General features: G+C 46.1%; 1 protein-coding gene and 1 long non-coding RNA gene across 15 annotated transcripts in view; one reads left to right on the top strand and one right to left on the bottom strand.

The window, feature by feature from the left end:
- MARCHF10 (membrane associated ring-CH-type finger 10) overlaps positions 1–13,115 on the top strand; it is a 113,017-nt gene that overhangs the window by 65,993 nt on the left and 33,909 nt on the right. For 10 of the 12 annotated variants that reach the window (XM_071083392.1, XM_011743622.3, XM_011743620.3 and 7 more), the window contains 2 exons: positions 3,500–3,652; positions 8,518–9,919. In XM_071083392.1, the coding sequence (XP_070939493.1) occupies positions 3,500–3,652; positions 8,518–9,919 (1,555 nt within the window). The remainder of the gene's footprint in view (positions 1–3,499; positions 3,653–8,517; positions 9,920–13,115) is intronic. The other 2 variants (XM_071083393.1, XM_071083395.1) reach the window with 1 other exon arrangement.
- Positions 1–13,115, bottom strand: part of LOC139359662 (uncharacterized) — a 52,319-nt gene that overhangs the window by 8,320 nt on the left and 30,884 nt on the right. The gene's annotated exons all lie outside the window — the stretch shown is intronic.

Here is a 13,115-nt window from a genome sequence, read left to right as displayed (position 1 = left end):
TTACAGAGAGAGAAGAGAAAATATTTTGCGAGAGTTTTGTTTTCCATAGAACCAAAAGGGTATCACAGGGAAGAAGTCAGCAGTGCAGCCAAATTAGATTATAATAATCTTTAAGGTCATGAGGCAACATCTTGCTCATCTTTGTGAACCCTCAAATTACAGCATAGCAAAGGCACACACGTATTTGTTGAACAAATCATAATATAAAGAGTTGCTATTTGCCTTTTGGATTTTATAAAAGAAGGATTGAGGGAGAGAATCAACAAGAACTACACCGGAATGAAGGCTATTGAATAAGTTATTCCCAACCTGTGAAGTCTGCATAACAATGAGTTTCTGGTCAAATTCAGTTGTCTCATGGGAATGACTTCAGATTTCCTATTATTATTCTCAGTAGTAGTGGTATAATTCTTTACAGTAGAAGCAACAGCTACCATTATTAGCACCTAACGTGCACCAGTTAGGCCATTTATGTACGTTTTTGCTAAACTTCACAGTAACAAGATGGACCATTTTACAGTTGCAGAAACTGAGGTTAAAGTTGCCAAAGGTCAGAGGATCCTGCCAACACTAATAGGGGCGGTTTCTTCACTGCCAGGCCTAGTAAAACAATCTCCAGTTGTTCAGCTTTATTACTTTAGTTTGCTGAGAACTTGATTAGAGGACACATGGTAATGGTTTTGGCAATCATTTAAGAGATCTGATGCTTTGAAGAAAGCAGTTTTTTTGAACAAGAAAACAAATTAAATAACCTTTTATCTTAAGCCATGTTGGGTGTTCTGCACAACAAAAAAACGTGTTCTAGTTTTCAAGTTCCCCTGTAGCTTGGGCTGAATGCATCTTCTCAAGCCCCACACATCATACTAATATTTGTCCTGCACGACAAGGCAATTAATACTTGTCCTGCACAACAGTATGAGGCAACACGTAGACTGGCTAAGAGATGATCCTCATTCTTAAGGAGCGTGCAGGCTAGTTGGAGAGAAAAGATATACTCATTAAGCAATTTTAGAATATTTAAACGCTAAAGGCCATTTTTTTAAAAAACCCTGAAAGTAAGGGTTTTTGCCAAAGCAGAGTCAGAGTCGACTTGGTGGAATAAACTGGAAACAGACCTTGGAGGACCTTCTGGCTGGTGCAGGCTGGGCAAGAAAGGTCCCGTGGGCAGAAGCATGCCTCCCTGTGAAGGCGAATACAGTGGTGGGGCTCGGTGGCCTCTGGGCAGTGTGAAGTTCTGCTGCCTGGGGAGTGTGGGAAATTTGAACATTCTGTTGGGATTCCTGCTGGAAATCAAAGTGAAATTCTTATCCTCAGGACCTTGGGGCCAGGTCCTGACCTTCTAGACTTGGCCTGAGCCTCAGGCCTGCCCCTTCCCTGGCCCTTCTTCTGTTTCTTCCTCTTCTCTCCATGAGGTGGAAAGCAGGAGGCAGGACTTCTGAGAACTGAGGGGGGCTGAGGTCTCAGGTGATGAGGGAGAAGCCTCTGTGTTCAAGGAATGCAACTTTCGGTTGTGGGAAAATGCTTCCCTCCTTCCCTCAGTGACAGATCCCTTAGTGTGTTTTGCACTAAGAGAGAGCTCGCTCACTCCCACTCTCTCACCTTCCTCCTCTCACCCCCTTTTTGATCAGCAAAATCATATCTAATCACCATGCTACACCATCGCAAGACTACCTTCTCATTTCCCAGAGAACTTTCAGTCTCTCCTTTCACACCTGCAACTTCTCTGGGCTCCACCAACTTGCCCCAAGTTGCTCAGACACCACCAGCAACTTCCCTCTTCTAGTAAGTTCCCTGCGGGGCATGATCCTCTCTGTCTTGGCGTACAGCACCACTGCCATGCCCTCCTGAGGCCTGTCAGAAGTAAGTAGACCTAGTCATTGTATTAAATTAGGTTTCATGGGCTGCCAGAAAGAACTTTAATTTCCTTCCTGAATCTGCAGGAAAACTATTCACACAACTACAACTTACACTCTGGAACATGAATCCAGTTGACTCATGTGCCAAAAAAGGCTGTGCTCTCACACACGAGTCGGGGGCCTTCCCTGGCTTTATCCCTATGTTACCAGCTGGCTACATCTATTTGTGACATTTCTAAACTGTCTAAAGAAGATGATCCAGGTAAATAAATGATCTTGGGGAATTTCGTCCAGATATTCACGATGTAACTGCCTTGTAAACCCAAGAACTTATAGAGATGCATGGAATATACTAGAACTTTTCCTCCACATTCACGTGCACTGACACTAAGTACATGTGAAGAGGAAACTCAAAACTGTATCAATTAGCAACCCGATTCAAAATGTGGATTAAAAAGAAAATGTTCATTGGAAACTAGGTCCACAATAGCACCCCAGCTACTGTCTTCCTATGAATATCGTCCCAACACAGTGGAGGGTAGGGGACAGGAAACAGAAAGGCATACAGTTCCCAGATGCTTGCAACGTTTCTCTACAGGCATGTTTGCTAATAAACCTAAAGATATAAATATGCAGGTATTACACAAAATATGTTGTGATTCGAAACTGGCTGAGCACTTGGGAGGCAGAGCCATTGTGTGTCCCAATAGTGTTACCAGCGGGCACATCCCAAGACCTGTGGATTGGAACCTAGAAACTTCTTAGCAAGGCCGGGCACAGTGGCTCATGCCTGTAATCCCAGTACTTTAGGAGGCTGATGTGGGCGGATCACTTGAGGTCAGGACTTTGAGACCAGCATGGCCTCAAACCTGAGGCCAGTGAAACCCTGTCCCTACTAAAAATATGAAAATTAGCTGGGCGTAGTGGCGGGCACCTGTAATCCCAGCTACTCAGGAGGCTGAGGCAGGAGAATCACTTGAACCTGGGAGGCAGAGATTGCAGTGAGCCAAGATCATGCCACTGCACTCCACTCCAGGCTACAAGAGCAAGACTCCATCTTAAAAAAAAAAAAAAGGATGAAACTTCTTAGCAAAAGGAAAGATCCCTCCCTTCGGCCTCTGCATCATAGGTGTCATGGGTGCTTATAAAGGAGGCTTTTTTTTTTTTTGAGATGCAGTCTCGCTCTGTTGCCCAGGCTGGAGTGCAGTGGTACCATCTCAGTTCACTGCAACCTCTACCTCCCGGGTTCAAGCAATTCTCCTGCCTCAGCCTCTGGAACTACAGGCATGCGCCACCAAGCCCAGCTAATTGTTGTATTTTTGTAGAGATGGGGTTTCACCACGTTGGCTAGGCTGATCTCAAACTCCTGACCTCAGGTGATCCTATGAAGGAGGCATTATTATTTCCCTGTAGCAAGTAGGGAAACTGAGGCTTGAAGAGGTGAAGTGATTTTCCTAAGCTCACATGGTTACATGAAACCAGATTTCAAATCCAGCTCTTCTGTGACCTCCTGGGTCCTTTTTCTTGACTGCCCTTCCACCTAACCCTACCCCCGACCACTGCTGGGCCCTTTGAACATTCTTTATGTGGAAGACATTTTCCTGTAAACAAAATAATTATTGAAAAGATGTTGTATCTTTCAGCAGATGAAGCACCAATGGTTTTATTAAGGAAGAGGAAGCCAAACCTGAGGAGATTTACAGTCAGCCCAGAATTGCACAGCCCGAGAGCGTCTGAGGACAGAAGCAGACAGAAACCGCAGTGGCCCGCAAAGGTGCCAGCTCCCAGGAGAGCAGGTAAGGCCCCAGGGCTCCCGCACCTTTGTCCTTGGAGAGGAGGACTGACTTTTGCTGTTACCCAGTGAATTCTTTATGGTTTTTAGAGACTTGTACTTTTAAGTAAATGAGGGGCATGTACCTTAAAATGAAACAGCTTTAAAAGCAAATTGTATGATCCTAGGGTTTTGGGGGTTTTTTTCCTCCAGGAGAGGCTGCTGGGAAAAGGGGAAGGTGGGGTGGGGAGGGTATCTTTTTCTCTCCCATAACTCCATGAGTGTGAGCGGTTTTGAGTGGACATCAGCTGTACAGCTGCTCCAGAGGGCATTTGGGTGGTGGATGGCATTTGGGTGGTGGAGGGCGTCTGGGTGGTGGACGGCGTCTGGGTGGTGGACGGCGTCTGGGTGGTGGAGGGCGTCTGGGTGGTGGACGGCGTCTGGGTGGTGGAGGGCGTCTGGGTGGTGGACGGCGTCTGGGTGGTGGAGGGCGTCTGGGTGGTGGACGGCGTCTGGGTGGTGGAGGGCGTCTGGGTGGTGGAGGGCGCCTGGGTGGTGGACGGCGTCTGGGTGGTGGAGGGCGTCTGGGTGGTGGACGGCGTCTGGGTGGTGGAGGGCGTCTGGGTGGTGGACGGCGTCTGGGTGGTGGAGGGCGTCTGGGTGGTGGACGGCGTCTGGGTGGTGGAGGGCGTCTGGGTGGTGGAGGGCGTCTGGGTGGTGGACGGCGTCTGGGTGGTGGAGGGCGTTTGGGTGGTGGAGGGCAGGGGTTGAGGAAGGCAGAGAAGCGAATCTACAGCTCTAGGGCATGTCCCACCTCACGATTGTTCCCACTTACTTCCTGGGATGGGGAGGATGTGTGTCTGTGGGTGACAGGCTGCTCACCTCCCACAGAGATCTTCTCCCCTCTGACCCAGAACACTGAACTCAGCAAGATCACAATGTGTGAGAAATACACAACATTGGAACGAATCTATGCTTTATTCCCAAACACTGGTTTGGTGTATCACCCCCTTGGGACTCATGGAAAGCAACACCTCACAGTCAACCTGGCCATGGACCCATTCTTTCTCTTAGAAAACCACTGAGCATCACATTATGTCATGACCAATGAACACAGTTCCCTTTGTTTTATTTTTTTATTGTATTTTTTTAATCGTATTTGTTTATTTTGAGGCAGAGTCTCCCTCTGTTACCCAGGCTGGAGTGCAGTGGCACCATCTCGACTCACTGCAACCTCCACCTCCCGGGTTCAAGCGATTCTTCTGCCTCAGCCTCCCGAGTAGCTGGAATTACAGACATGCGCCACCACGCCCGGCCTTTTTTGTGTGTGTGTGTGTTTTTGTATTTTTAGTGGAGACGGGGTTTCTCTATGTTGGTCAGGCTGGTCTTGAACTCTTGACCTCAGGTGATCCGCCCGCCTCAGCCTCCCAAAGTACGGGGATTACAGGCATGAGCTACTGCACCCCGCAAGAACTATCTCTTGATAAGAGAACCTTGGGTTATAAATTCAAATGCCTTCAGGGAGCAGGTGGATATAGCAGGACAGATGCGTAACGGGTTATGGAGCCTGTGGTAAGCTACAATATACATGTTCCACCTAAAGGTAATAAACTCATTGTTCAAATACTGAGCCATGGCCAGGCATGATGGGTCATCCCTATAATCCCAGCACTTTGGGAGGCCAAGGTGGGAGGATTGCTTGAAGCCAGAGGTTCGAGACCAGCCTGGGCAACAAAGCAAGACTCCGTCTCTAGAAAAAAAGTTTAAAATTAGCTAGGTGTGGTGGCATGTACCTGTAGTCCCAGCTACTCAGGAGGCTGAGGCAGGAGGATCGTTTGAACCTACAACTGTACTCCAGCCTGGGTGACAGAGCAAGACCCTCTTTCTAAAATAAATAAAAAAGAAAGAAAAAAGAAAAGAGGCTGAGCCAAAGCACAATTGCAGGATGAAAACAGCCCTGGGGTCTTGAGTATGCAACCTACCCCTGAATTCCAGAACAATAGCAACGATCATCCGAGTTTGGGATTATGGGGGATTTTTATTTTCTTCTTTATCCTCTTCAATAGTTTCCAAATTTTCTCCAATGGTCATAAACCACTTTTATAACCAGAGCGAACCAAGTTAAAAGTGTACGGCTCTTGGAATGTAGGAAACTATTGGTCAAGCACACCAAGAAGTCGAGACCAAAAGCATAGTCTCAGGGCAGACAGATGCTTGTTCTGGTTTCATTCTGTTGCCCTAGAACTCCTGGAGATGGCAGGCACTTCACTCACAGCTGGAGCCCAGGGCCTCAGAGAAGCATTTGCAGCATCTGCAGGGCCTGGTCTATGAATAGCACGTCCCTGGCATACCAATGTGCCTGTCTATTCCCAGCCCTAGAGCTCCTGAAATCTGCTCTCTATTTGATAGACATAAAAAAAAAATAGGGTTAAAATAGCATAAATTGAGAATGGCACAGTCTGCCACCTTTAGGGGAAACACACACACACACACACACACACACACACACACTGCAGAGAAGCTCTGACTGAATTTTTAAAGAGGAAGACCATTGTGGTGACAAGGCAAGGGTGAAGATGCTCCCCCTGCCTGTTTCAGGAATCTGCAGGAGCCGCAGCACCGCACATACCCTGGGACTTCTCCTGCCCCTCAGGCCAGCATCACCCCGTGACAACTCGGTGGCCTCTATGAGATGAGCTTAATGGCTCCCGTTGAGCTTCCAGTTTCTGTTTTTCAAAAGCGGCCCTTGCTGATTCCTTTGCCCATTGGGTGTTTTCCCTCACGGGGGTGGGTCATGTGTGTTCAGGGAATGACCGGAAGTTTCCGGTTCCAGCACTGTGAGCGCACCTCTGAAGCCCTCTACCAAATTCAAAACAAAAAGTCACCAGCCAGAGCCCGCACTGCCAACTCCTCTAGATCCCTTTTCTATTTTATTGATTTATGTATTTATTTATTTTTTAGACGGAGTCTCACTCTGTTGCCCAGGCTGGAGTGCAGTGGTACGATCTGGGCTCACTGCAACCTCTGCCTCCCGGGTTCAAGCGATTCTCCTGTCTCAGCCTCCCAAATAGCTGGGATTACAGGTGCCCACCACCGCGCCCGGCTAATTTTTGTAGTTTTAGTAGAGATGGGGTTTCACCATGTTGTCCAAGCTGGTCTTGAACTCCTGACCTTAAGAGATCTGCCTACCTCGGCCTTTCAAAGTGCTGGGATTACAGGTGTGAGCCACCACCCCCAGCCCCCTTTTCTACTTTAAAAAATGATCAGGAGAATTCAGTTGCTTACGTAGAGGCATTTGTTCCCCAAAATGGGGTTCGGCCCAGTCTGGGATGGCCTCGCCACCAGCTCCAGTGCTGTAGTTCCACAGCCAGATGCTCAAAGCATCCTTGAATTGCTGCTGCATCTCTAACTGGGGTTTATAAAACCCAGGAGGGGCCTGAGAGGAGAGCTTAGCTGATTTCTACAAGAGCTGATGAGTCAAGATTCATACTGCGTTGCTGAGTGTCCCAAGCAGTTAACAATAAAAGAAGCTGCCCAAGTGCTAGGACATTAGAGACTCACACTGGTGCCACCCTGTGAGCAGCCTCAATTAAAGTGAGCCAGCACTGACTTGGCCCTTGGCGGTGCCCGATGCTCTGAGGATTTGCATTTCACCAGCCCGAGCTGTTATCAACACAGACCTTCCAGGGCCCATGGAGTCCCGTCCACTCTATAGGGTGAACCGCTTTAGAAATGGAATGATAAAAAGAGCAGCATCTCATCAGATCCCACACAATAGCAGAGAGGAGAACAAAGCTTGGGGGAGGCCGATGTCAGGAGGGAATAAAGGTAAGTGACATCAGAGAAGTACTGTCAGTTTCCTTCTCACATTGAGAGGGTAAAAGACCCTCAACAGCACACACACACTATGACGAATTCAATGGATTTTCGTTTTCACAAGGAAATTGGAAGGCCTGGCAGTTTTTTAAGGGCTAACAGGGTAGTAGTTAAGAACACAAACCCTAGTATCGAGCAGGCGTGGGTTCAAATGTTCATTCCATCACTTACTAGAAATAGGATCTTGGGCTAGTTATGTGAGTGCTCTAAGCCTTGGTACCCTCAGTTTTAATGTTGTATGATTGTGTTACCTATTTCACAGGGTTGTGAGGCTTAAGTGTGTGTGTGTGAGAGAGAGAGAGAGAGAGACAGTTAGCATGGTTCTGACCAGTTTAGTGATTCCGTGTAGGAATTTATAGTAGGGATTCTAGGGTAGCTAGAAGTTACATAATTGACCTGGGGCTAGTGACAAAGAGAAGATATGATTTCATGAGAGATTTATAATTTTTATTTTCACCAAATAGTAAACATGACCAAAATCCCCAGTGTGCCCGAGTGCCAGCTCCTATAGCCTTCCTCCTGATCTGCCAAGACATATTGTACTTCTCTTAAGTTCTTGTAAAGCTGCGTGGGAAGCAGGGTGTCATAAACGTACGTTGAATGAATTTGGATGAGAAAGGACTGGTGGTTGTTGTAGAAGTCATTGCCAGAGTGCTGGTTTCCCCTTTCAGCACGTATGGAACAAAAGCCAGTATTTAGCGTGAGGTTTGCCCATCGTCAGTCCTGACTGGCTGGGGTTGGGCCAGTCTTCTGGGACCTTCTGCTGAAAGAATCTGTATCCTCAGGGTCACCCCATTTCCCTAGGACCACAGGTGTACAAAAGAGAATGTGGGGCAGTAAAATGAAGCGTGCTGGGCTGTGCTCCTCTTGTACCTCCAGCCATTTTGACCATGCCTATTTTCTTCTCTAGGTCTTGTTTGTTGCATTTAAAGGGCAATTTTGTGCTTAGTACTAGAGGCCTTTCATCCATGGGCCCTTTTACTGGAATAATAAATGTGTCTTTTCTCAATGCAGATCAAGTAGTTCAACAAGGAGACCTGATGTGTAACACTAAGCTGAAGAAGCCAACTCGAGAGAGAAGAAACTTGGTCCCATCGTCACAGCCAGTGATTGAGAACCCCCCTGATAGACGCAAAAAAGGAGACCCGAGTGCTCCTTCCCAGAGTGAGCTGCATCCAGCCCTGCCCCAGGCCTTCCAAGGAACAAATAGTCCTCAAGTATTGAGTGAGTTCTTGGGGCCACCACTCACACCCACCACCGTAGGAGGGCCAAGAAGGGCATCATTTAGGTTCCGAGATGAAGACTTTTATTCCATTTTGTCACTGAACAGCGGAAGAGAAAGCGATGACACTGAAGAGGAAAGCCAGGCTGAAGAAGGTCTGTGGGTTGGTATGCATTCACCCCGTTCTCCCTCCCATCACAAAAGAAGTAGATTTGGAGGGACATCGACCCCTCAGGCCAAAAATAACAATTTTGTAGAAAATGCTGAAAATTGCAGAGGTCATTCTTCAAGAAGAACTGAGCCCAGACATGGCTCATTGAGAATAAGGAATGCAATGGAGCCAGCAACAGAATGGCCGCCTGCTGGGCAAAAGTTGTCCCAAGACTCCAGGCTGCCTGATAGGGAATCTGCTAAAGAGAAGGACAGAGGTGGCAGTGAACATGCGAAAAAGAGCCCCCTTTCATGGGATACCAAATACGAGCCCAGACAAGAGGATGGTGTCAATGCTGAAAATGCATGGAGTGACTGTATTTCTGTGGAGCATAGGCCTGGCACCCATGATTCTGAAGGATACTGGCAAGACTATTTAAGCAGTTCTCAAAATTCTCTTGACTACTTTCTTTCTGGCAGACCAACATCTCCAGGATCATCAGTGAATTCATCCTATAACTCTGCTGTATCATTCATGCATTCTGCTCTGAGAGATGATATTCCGGTAGACTTGTCAATGTCATCGACTTCAATTCACAGCTCAGACTCAGAGGGAAACTCAAGGTTTCATGTTCGCCGACCACTGTCTCCCATTAGAAATAGGAATCCATCTGCCAGTGCCGAAAACCACAATTATTTCCCAGTAAACAGTGCACACGAATTTGCTGTCAGGGAAGCAGAAGATATTACTTTAACAAGTCAACCTCAGGGGGCTCCATTATATACAGATCTCTTACTAAATCCACAGGGCAGTTTGTCCTTAGTGGATTCTTCCAACTCCTCTCCATCAAGAATAAACTCAGAAGGCTATTTTCGTGTGTCTGAGTCCCTGCAAGAAAATATACCATTTACTTTCTTTGCAGTGTCTGATTTCCCAAATCAAAATGAGAATGGGAACAGGATGGCAGCCTTTGGTTTCACAGATGAAAAGGAAACCAGTAAGATAAAGGCAGACCCTGAGAAACTCAAGAAATTGCAAGAAAGGTGAGGACTTTTCATAATTATATGTTTTTTCCACTTTCCCAAGGCCGCAATTAGCATTGCTTTCATTAGAGAGCCATGGGAATTTTAAGTCACAAATGGGTCCTTTGTTGACATTTTAGTGGTTGCTTATTTTGAGAAAATTGTCTCTGTTTTGTTGCTCTTAAAAACATATGTATTTATAAAGAAAATCTGGTGTTCCTGATCAGTTTCTTCCATATTCTCGAAGTGTTTTTTTCCTTGAATACCACACCTTCAAGGTAAGTTTGCTGGGTATAAGGACCTCCGACTGCTTCACAGGGCTTGTTCTTCTCTCCAGCAATGAAGAACCAAGATTTTTTAGGAAAAGGTTGCTATCTCCCTAGAGAATGAACCATTCAGCACTTGAAGTTCGCAGCTCTCCCTTACCGGACTTACCCCAAATCCAACCAACAGTTCTAGAATTCGAACCTTGCGAACTAAAAGACCGTTCTCAGTTACCATAGTTACCTCGGTTCTCTGAAGGGCCACGCTGGGGTAACCGCTGCTTGTATTTTATGTGCTCTTTGTCATGCATGAGAGAGAAATAAGATCTTTTTTGAATTGCCCTTTTCTTTGATCTTTCCTTTTTTGTGAAATGACGTGGGGATATTTCACAGCTATGAAATGTGATACTTTGTAAAGCCATCATTAAACACCATGTCAGGATTCTACCATTTCATTTATGATAGGTGTTTACCATGCTCTGATCTTGGCTTACTGATCTGGAAATTGATTCTTGGAATCTGAGCCCTCTTTGTGTATATTAGCATGACTCATGTGGGCCGTGAATTAGAAATGTAAAAACCGGAGGAAAATGGAACATAGAATGCATACATATTCCTATTAATAAATATCATTTATCCAACTCCAGTAATGAAGTAACTTTCTAGTTAGTAGTACCTTTTCTTTTCCACATTAAGCTACCAGAAGACTGACCCACGGTTAAGGGGCCAGAGATCTTACACCCACCAATCATCACCTCCCCAGAAATACAGCTTCACACCTACTTGTCAGAAGTCTAAATTTCTGGCCGGGCGCGGTGGCTCAAGCCTGTAATCCCAGCACTTTGGGAGGCCGAGACGGGCGGATCACGAGGTCAGGAGATCGAGACCATCCTGGCTAACACGGTGAAACCCCGTCTCTAATAAAAAATACAAAAAAAAAAAACCTAGCCGGGCGAGGTGGCGGGTGCCTGTAGTCCCAGCTACTCGGGAGGCTGAGGCAGGAGAATGGCGTGAACCCGGGAGGCGGAGCTTGCAGTGAGCCGAGATCTGGCCATTGCACTCCAGCCTGGGTGACACAGCAAGACTCCGTCTCAAAAAAAAAAAAAAAAAAAAAAAAAAAAAAGAAGTCTAAATTTCTACCATCCCAAAGTGATGCCCTTGAGCTAAAAATAATTTCTTTGAAAATGCATTCACTTCCAGGCACAGTCTTGCATTAAACAGCTACTATTCATGTACCTATTAATAGTTTATCCAGACACTCTCTTTTTTCTGTATATAATAAACTTTATGCTTTTCCTATTATTTCAAATTTGTTCCTTTTGGGTAATATTAAAAATGCAGACTGAAAAGAAAAATCACCTGTAACCCTATCATCCAAAGACAAACAATTAAAAATATTGTTTCTAGTCTTTTATCTGCATATAAATGCAATTTTTAGTATCTGTTCATATTGTTTTATAATATGCCTTATTTTAATATTTAATCCTATTTCTCAATCACACTTTTTAAAAATTTTCCCTCAGTTAGCTATCTTAATACATATAAATTAATACCTAACATAGGTACACTTCAGAGAATTTTTAAAACACACACATCACAAACCCAGACATCCCTGTGCCCACCGTCCAGCTAACAAACAGAACATTCCTCACACACTGGAGCCCTCCTGAGCCCCTCACCCACCCTATCTTCTCATCATGCCACCTTCAGCTCCCCACACCCACCCTGACCATTCCTTTTGTGTTTTGTTGTGTTGTGTTTTGGGGTTTTTTGCTTTGAGCTTTTACCATATGTTTAGATGTTTTTTGTTTTTTTTCTTGAGACACAGTCTGACTCTGTCTCCCAGGCTGGAGTGCAGTGGCGTGATCTAGACTCACTGCAACCTCCACCTCTCTGGTTCAAGCATTTCTCATGCCTCAGCCTCCCATGTAGCTGGGATTACAGGTGCGCACCACCACGCCCAGCTAATTTTTTTTTTTTTTTTTTTTTTTTTTTTTGAGACGGAGTCTCGCTCTGTCACCCAGGCTGGAGTGCGGTGGCCGGATCTCAGCTCACTGCAAGCTCCGTCTCCCGGGTTCACGCCATTCTCCTGCCTCAGCCTCCCGAGTAGCTGGGACTACAGGCGCCCGCCACCTCGCCCGGCTAGTTTTTTGTATTTTTTAGTAGAGACGGGGTTTCACCGTGTTAGCCAGGATGGTCTCGATCTCCTGACCTCGTGATCCGCCCATCTCGGCCTCCCAAAGTGCTGGGATTACAGGCGTGAGCCACCGCGCCCGGCCTAATTATTGTATTTTTAAGTAGAGGCAGGGTTTCACCATGTTGGCCAGGCTCGTCTCAAACTCTTGATCTCAAGCAGTCCACCCTCCTTGGCCTCCCAAAGTCCTGGATTACAGGCATAAGCCACTGCGCCCAGCCAGTTTTTCTAAACAATATGTTGTATATATTTATGAACTCTGAGGAAGTGTTTGACTCTGTAGAAATAGAATCTCTATTCTTTTGTGACTTGCTTTTTCCTCTTACATCCTTAGTGAGATGCATCCTTATTGATATATTTGGCTTTAGTTTATTCTTTTCACACTACAAGGTATTCTGTCATATGGACATACCACAATTTAGCCATTCTGTCAATGGACATTCGGGTCCTTTATTGTTTTCTGCAAATGATGCTGCATGAACCTTTTTTTTTTTTTTTTTTTTTTTTTTTTGAGACAAGAGTCTCGCTCTGTTGCCCAGGCTGGAGTGCAGTGGCATGATCTCTGCTCACTGCAAGCTCTGCCTCCTGGGTTCACGCCATTCTCCTGCCTCAGCCTCCCAAGTAGCTGGGACTACAGGTGTCTGCCACCATGCCTGGATAATTTTTTTTTTGTATGTTTAGTAGAGATGGGGTTTCATCATGTTAGCCAGGATGGTCTCGATCTCCTGACCTCGTGATCCGCCCACCTTGGCCTCCCAAA

This window comes from Macaca nemestrina, chromosome 17 (assembly GCF_043159975.1).
Source record: "Macaca nemestrina isolate mMacNem1 chromosome 17, mMacNem.hap1, whole genome shotgun sequence".
Taxonomy (NCBI): Eukaryota; Metazoa; Chordata; class Mammalia; order Primates; family Cercopithecidae; genus Macaca; species Macaca nemestrina.
The sequence above is the reverse complement of the archived record's forward strand: the minus strand, read 5'-3'. Positions and strand labels throughout refer to the sequence as shown.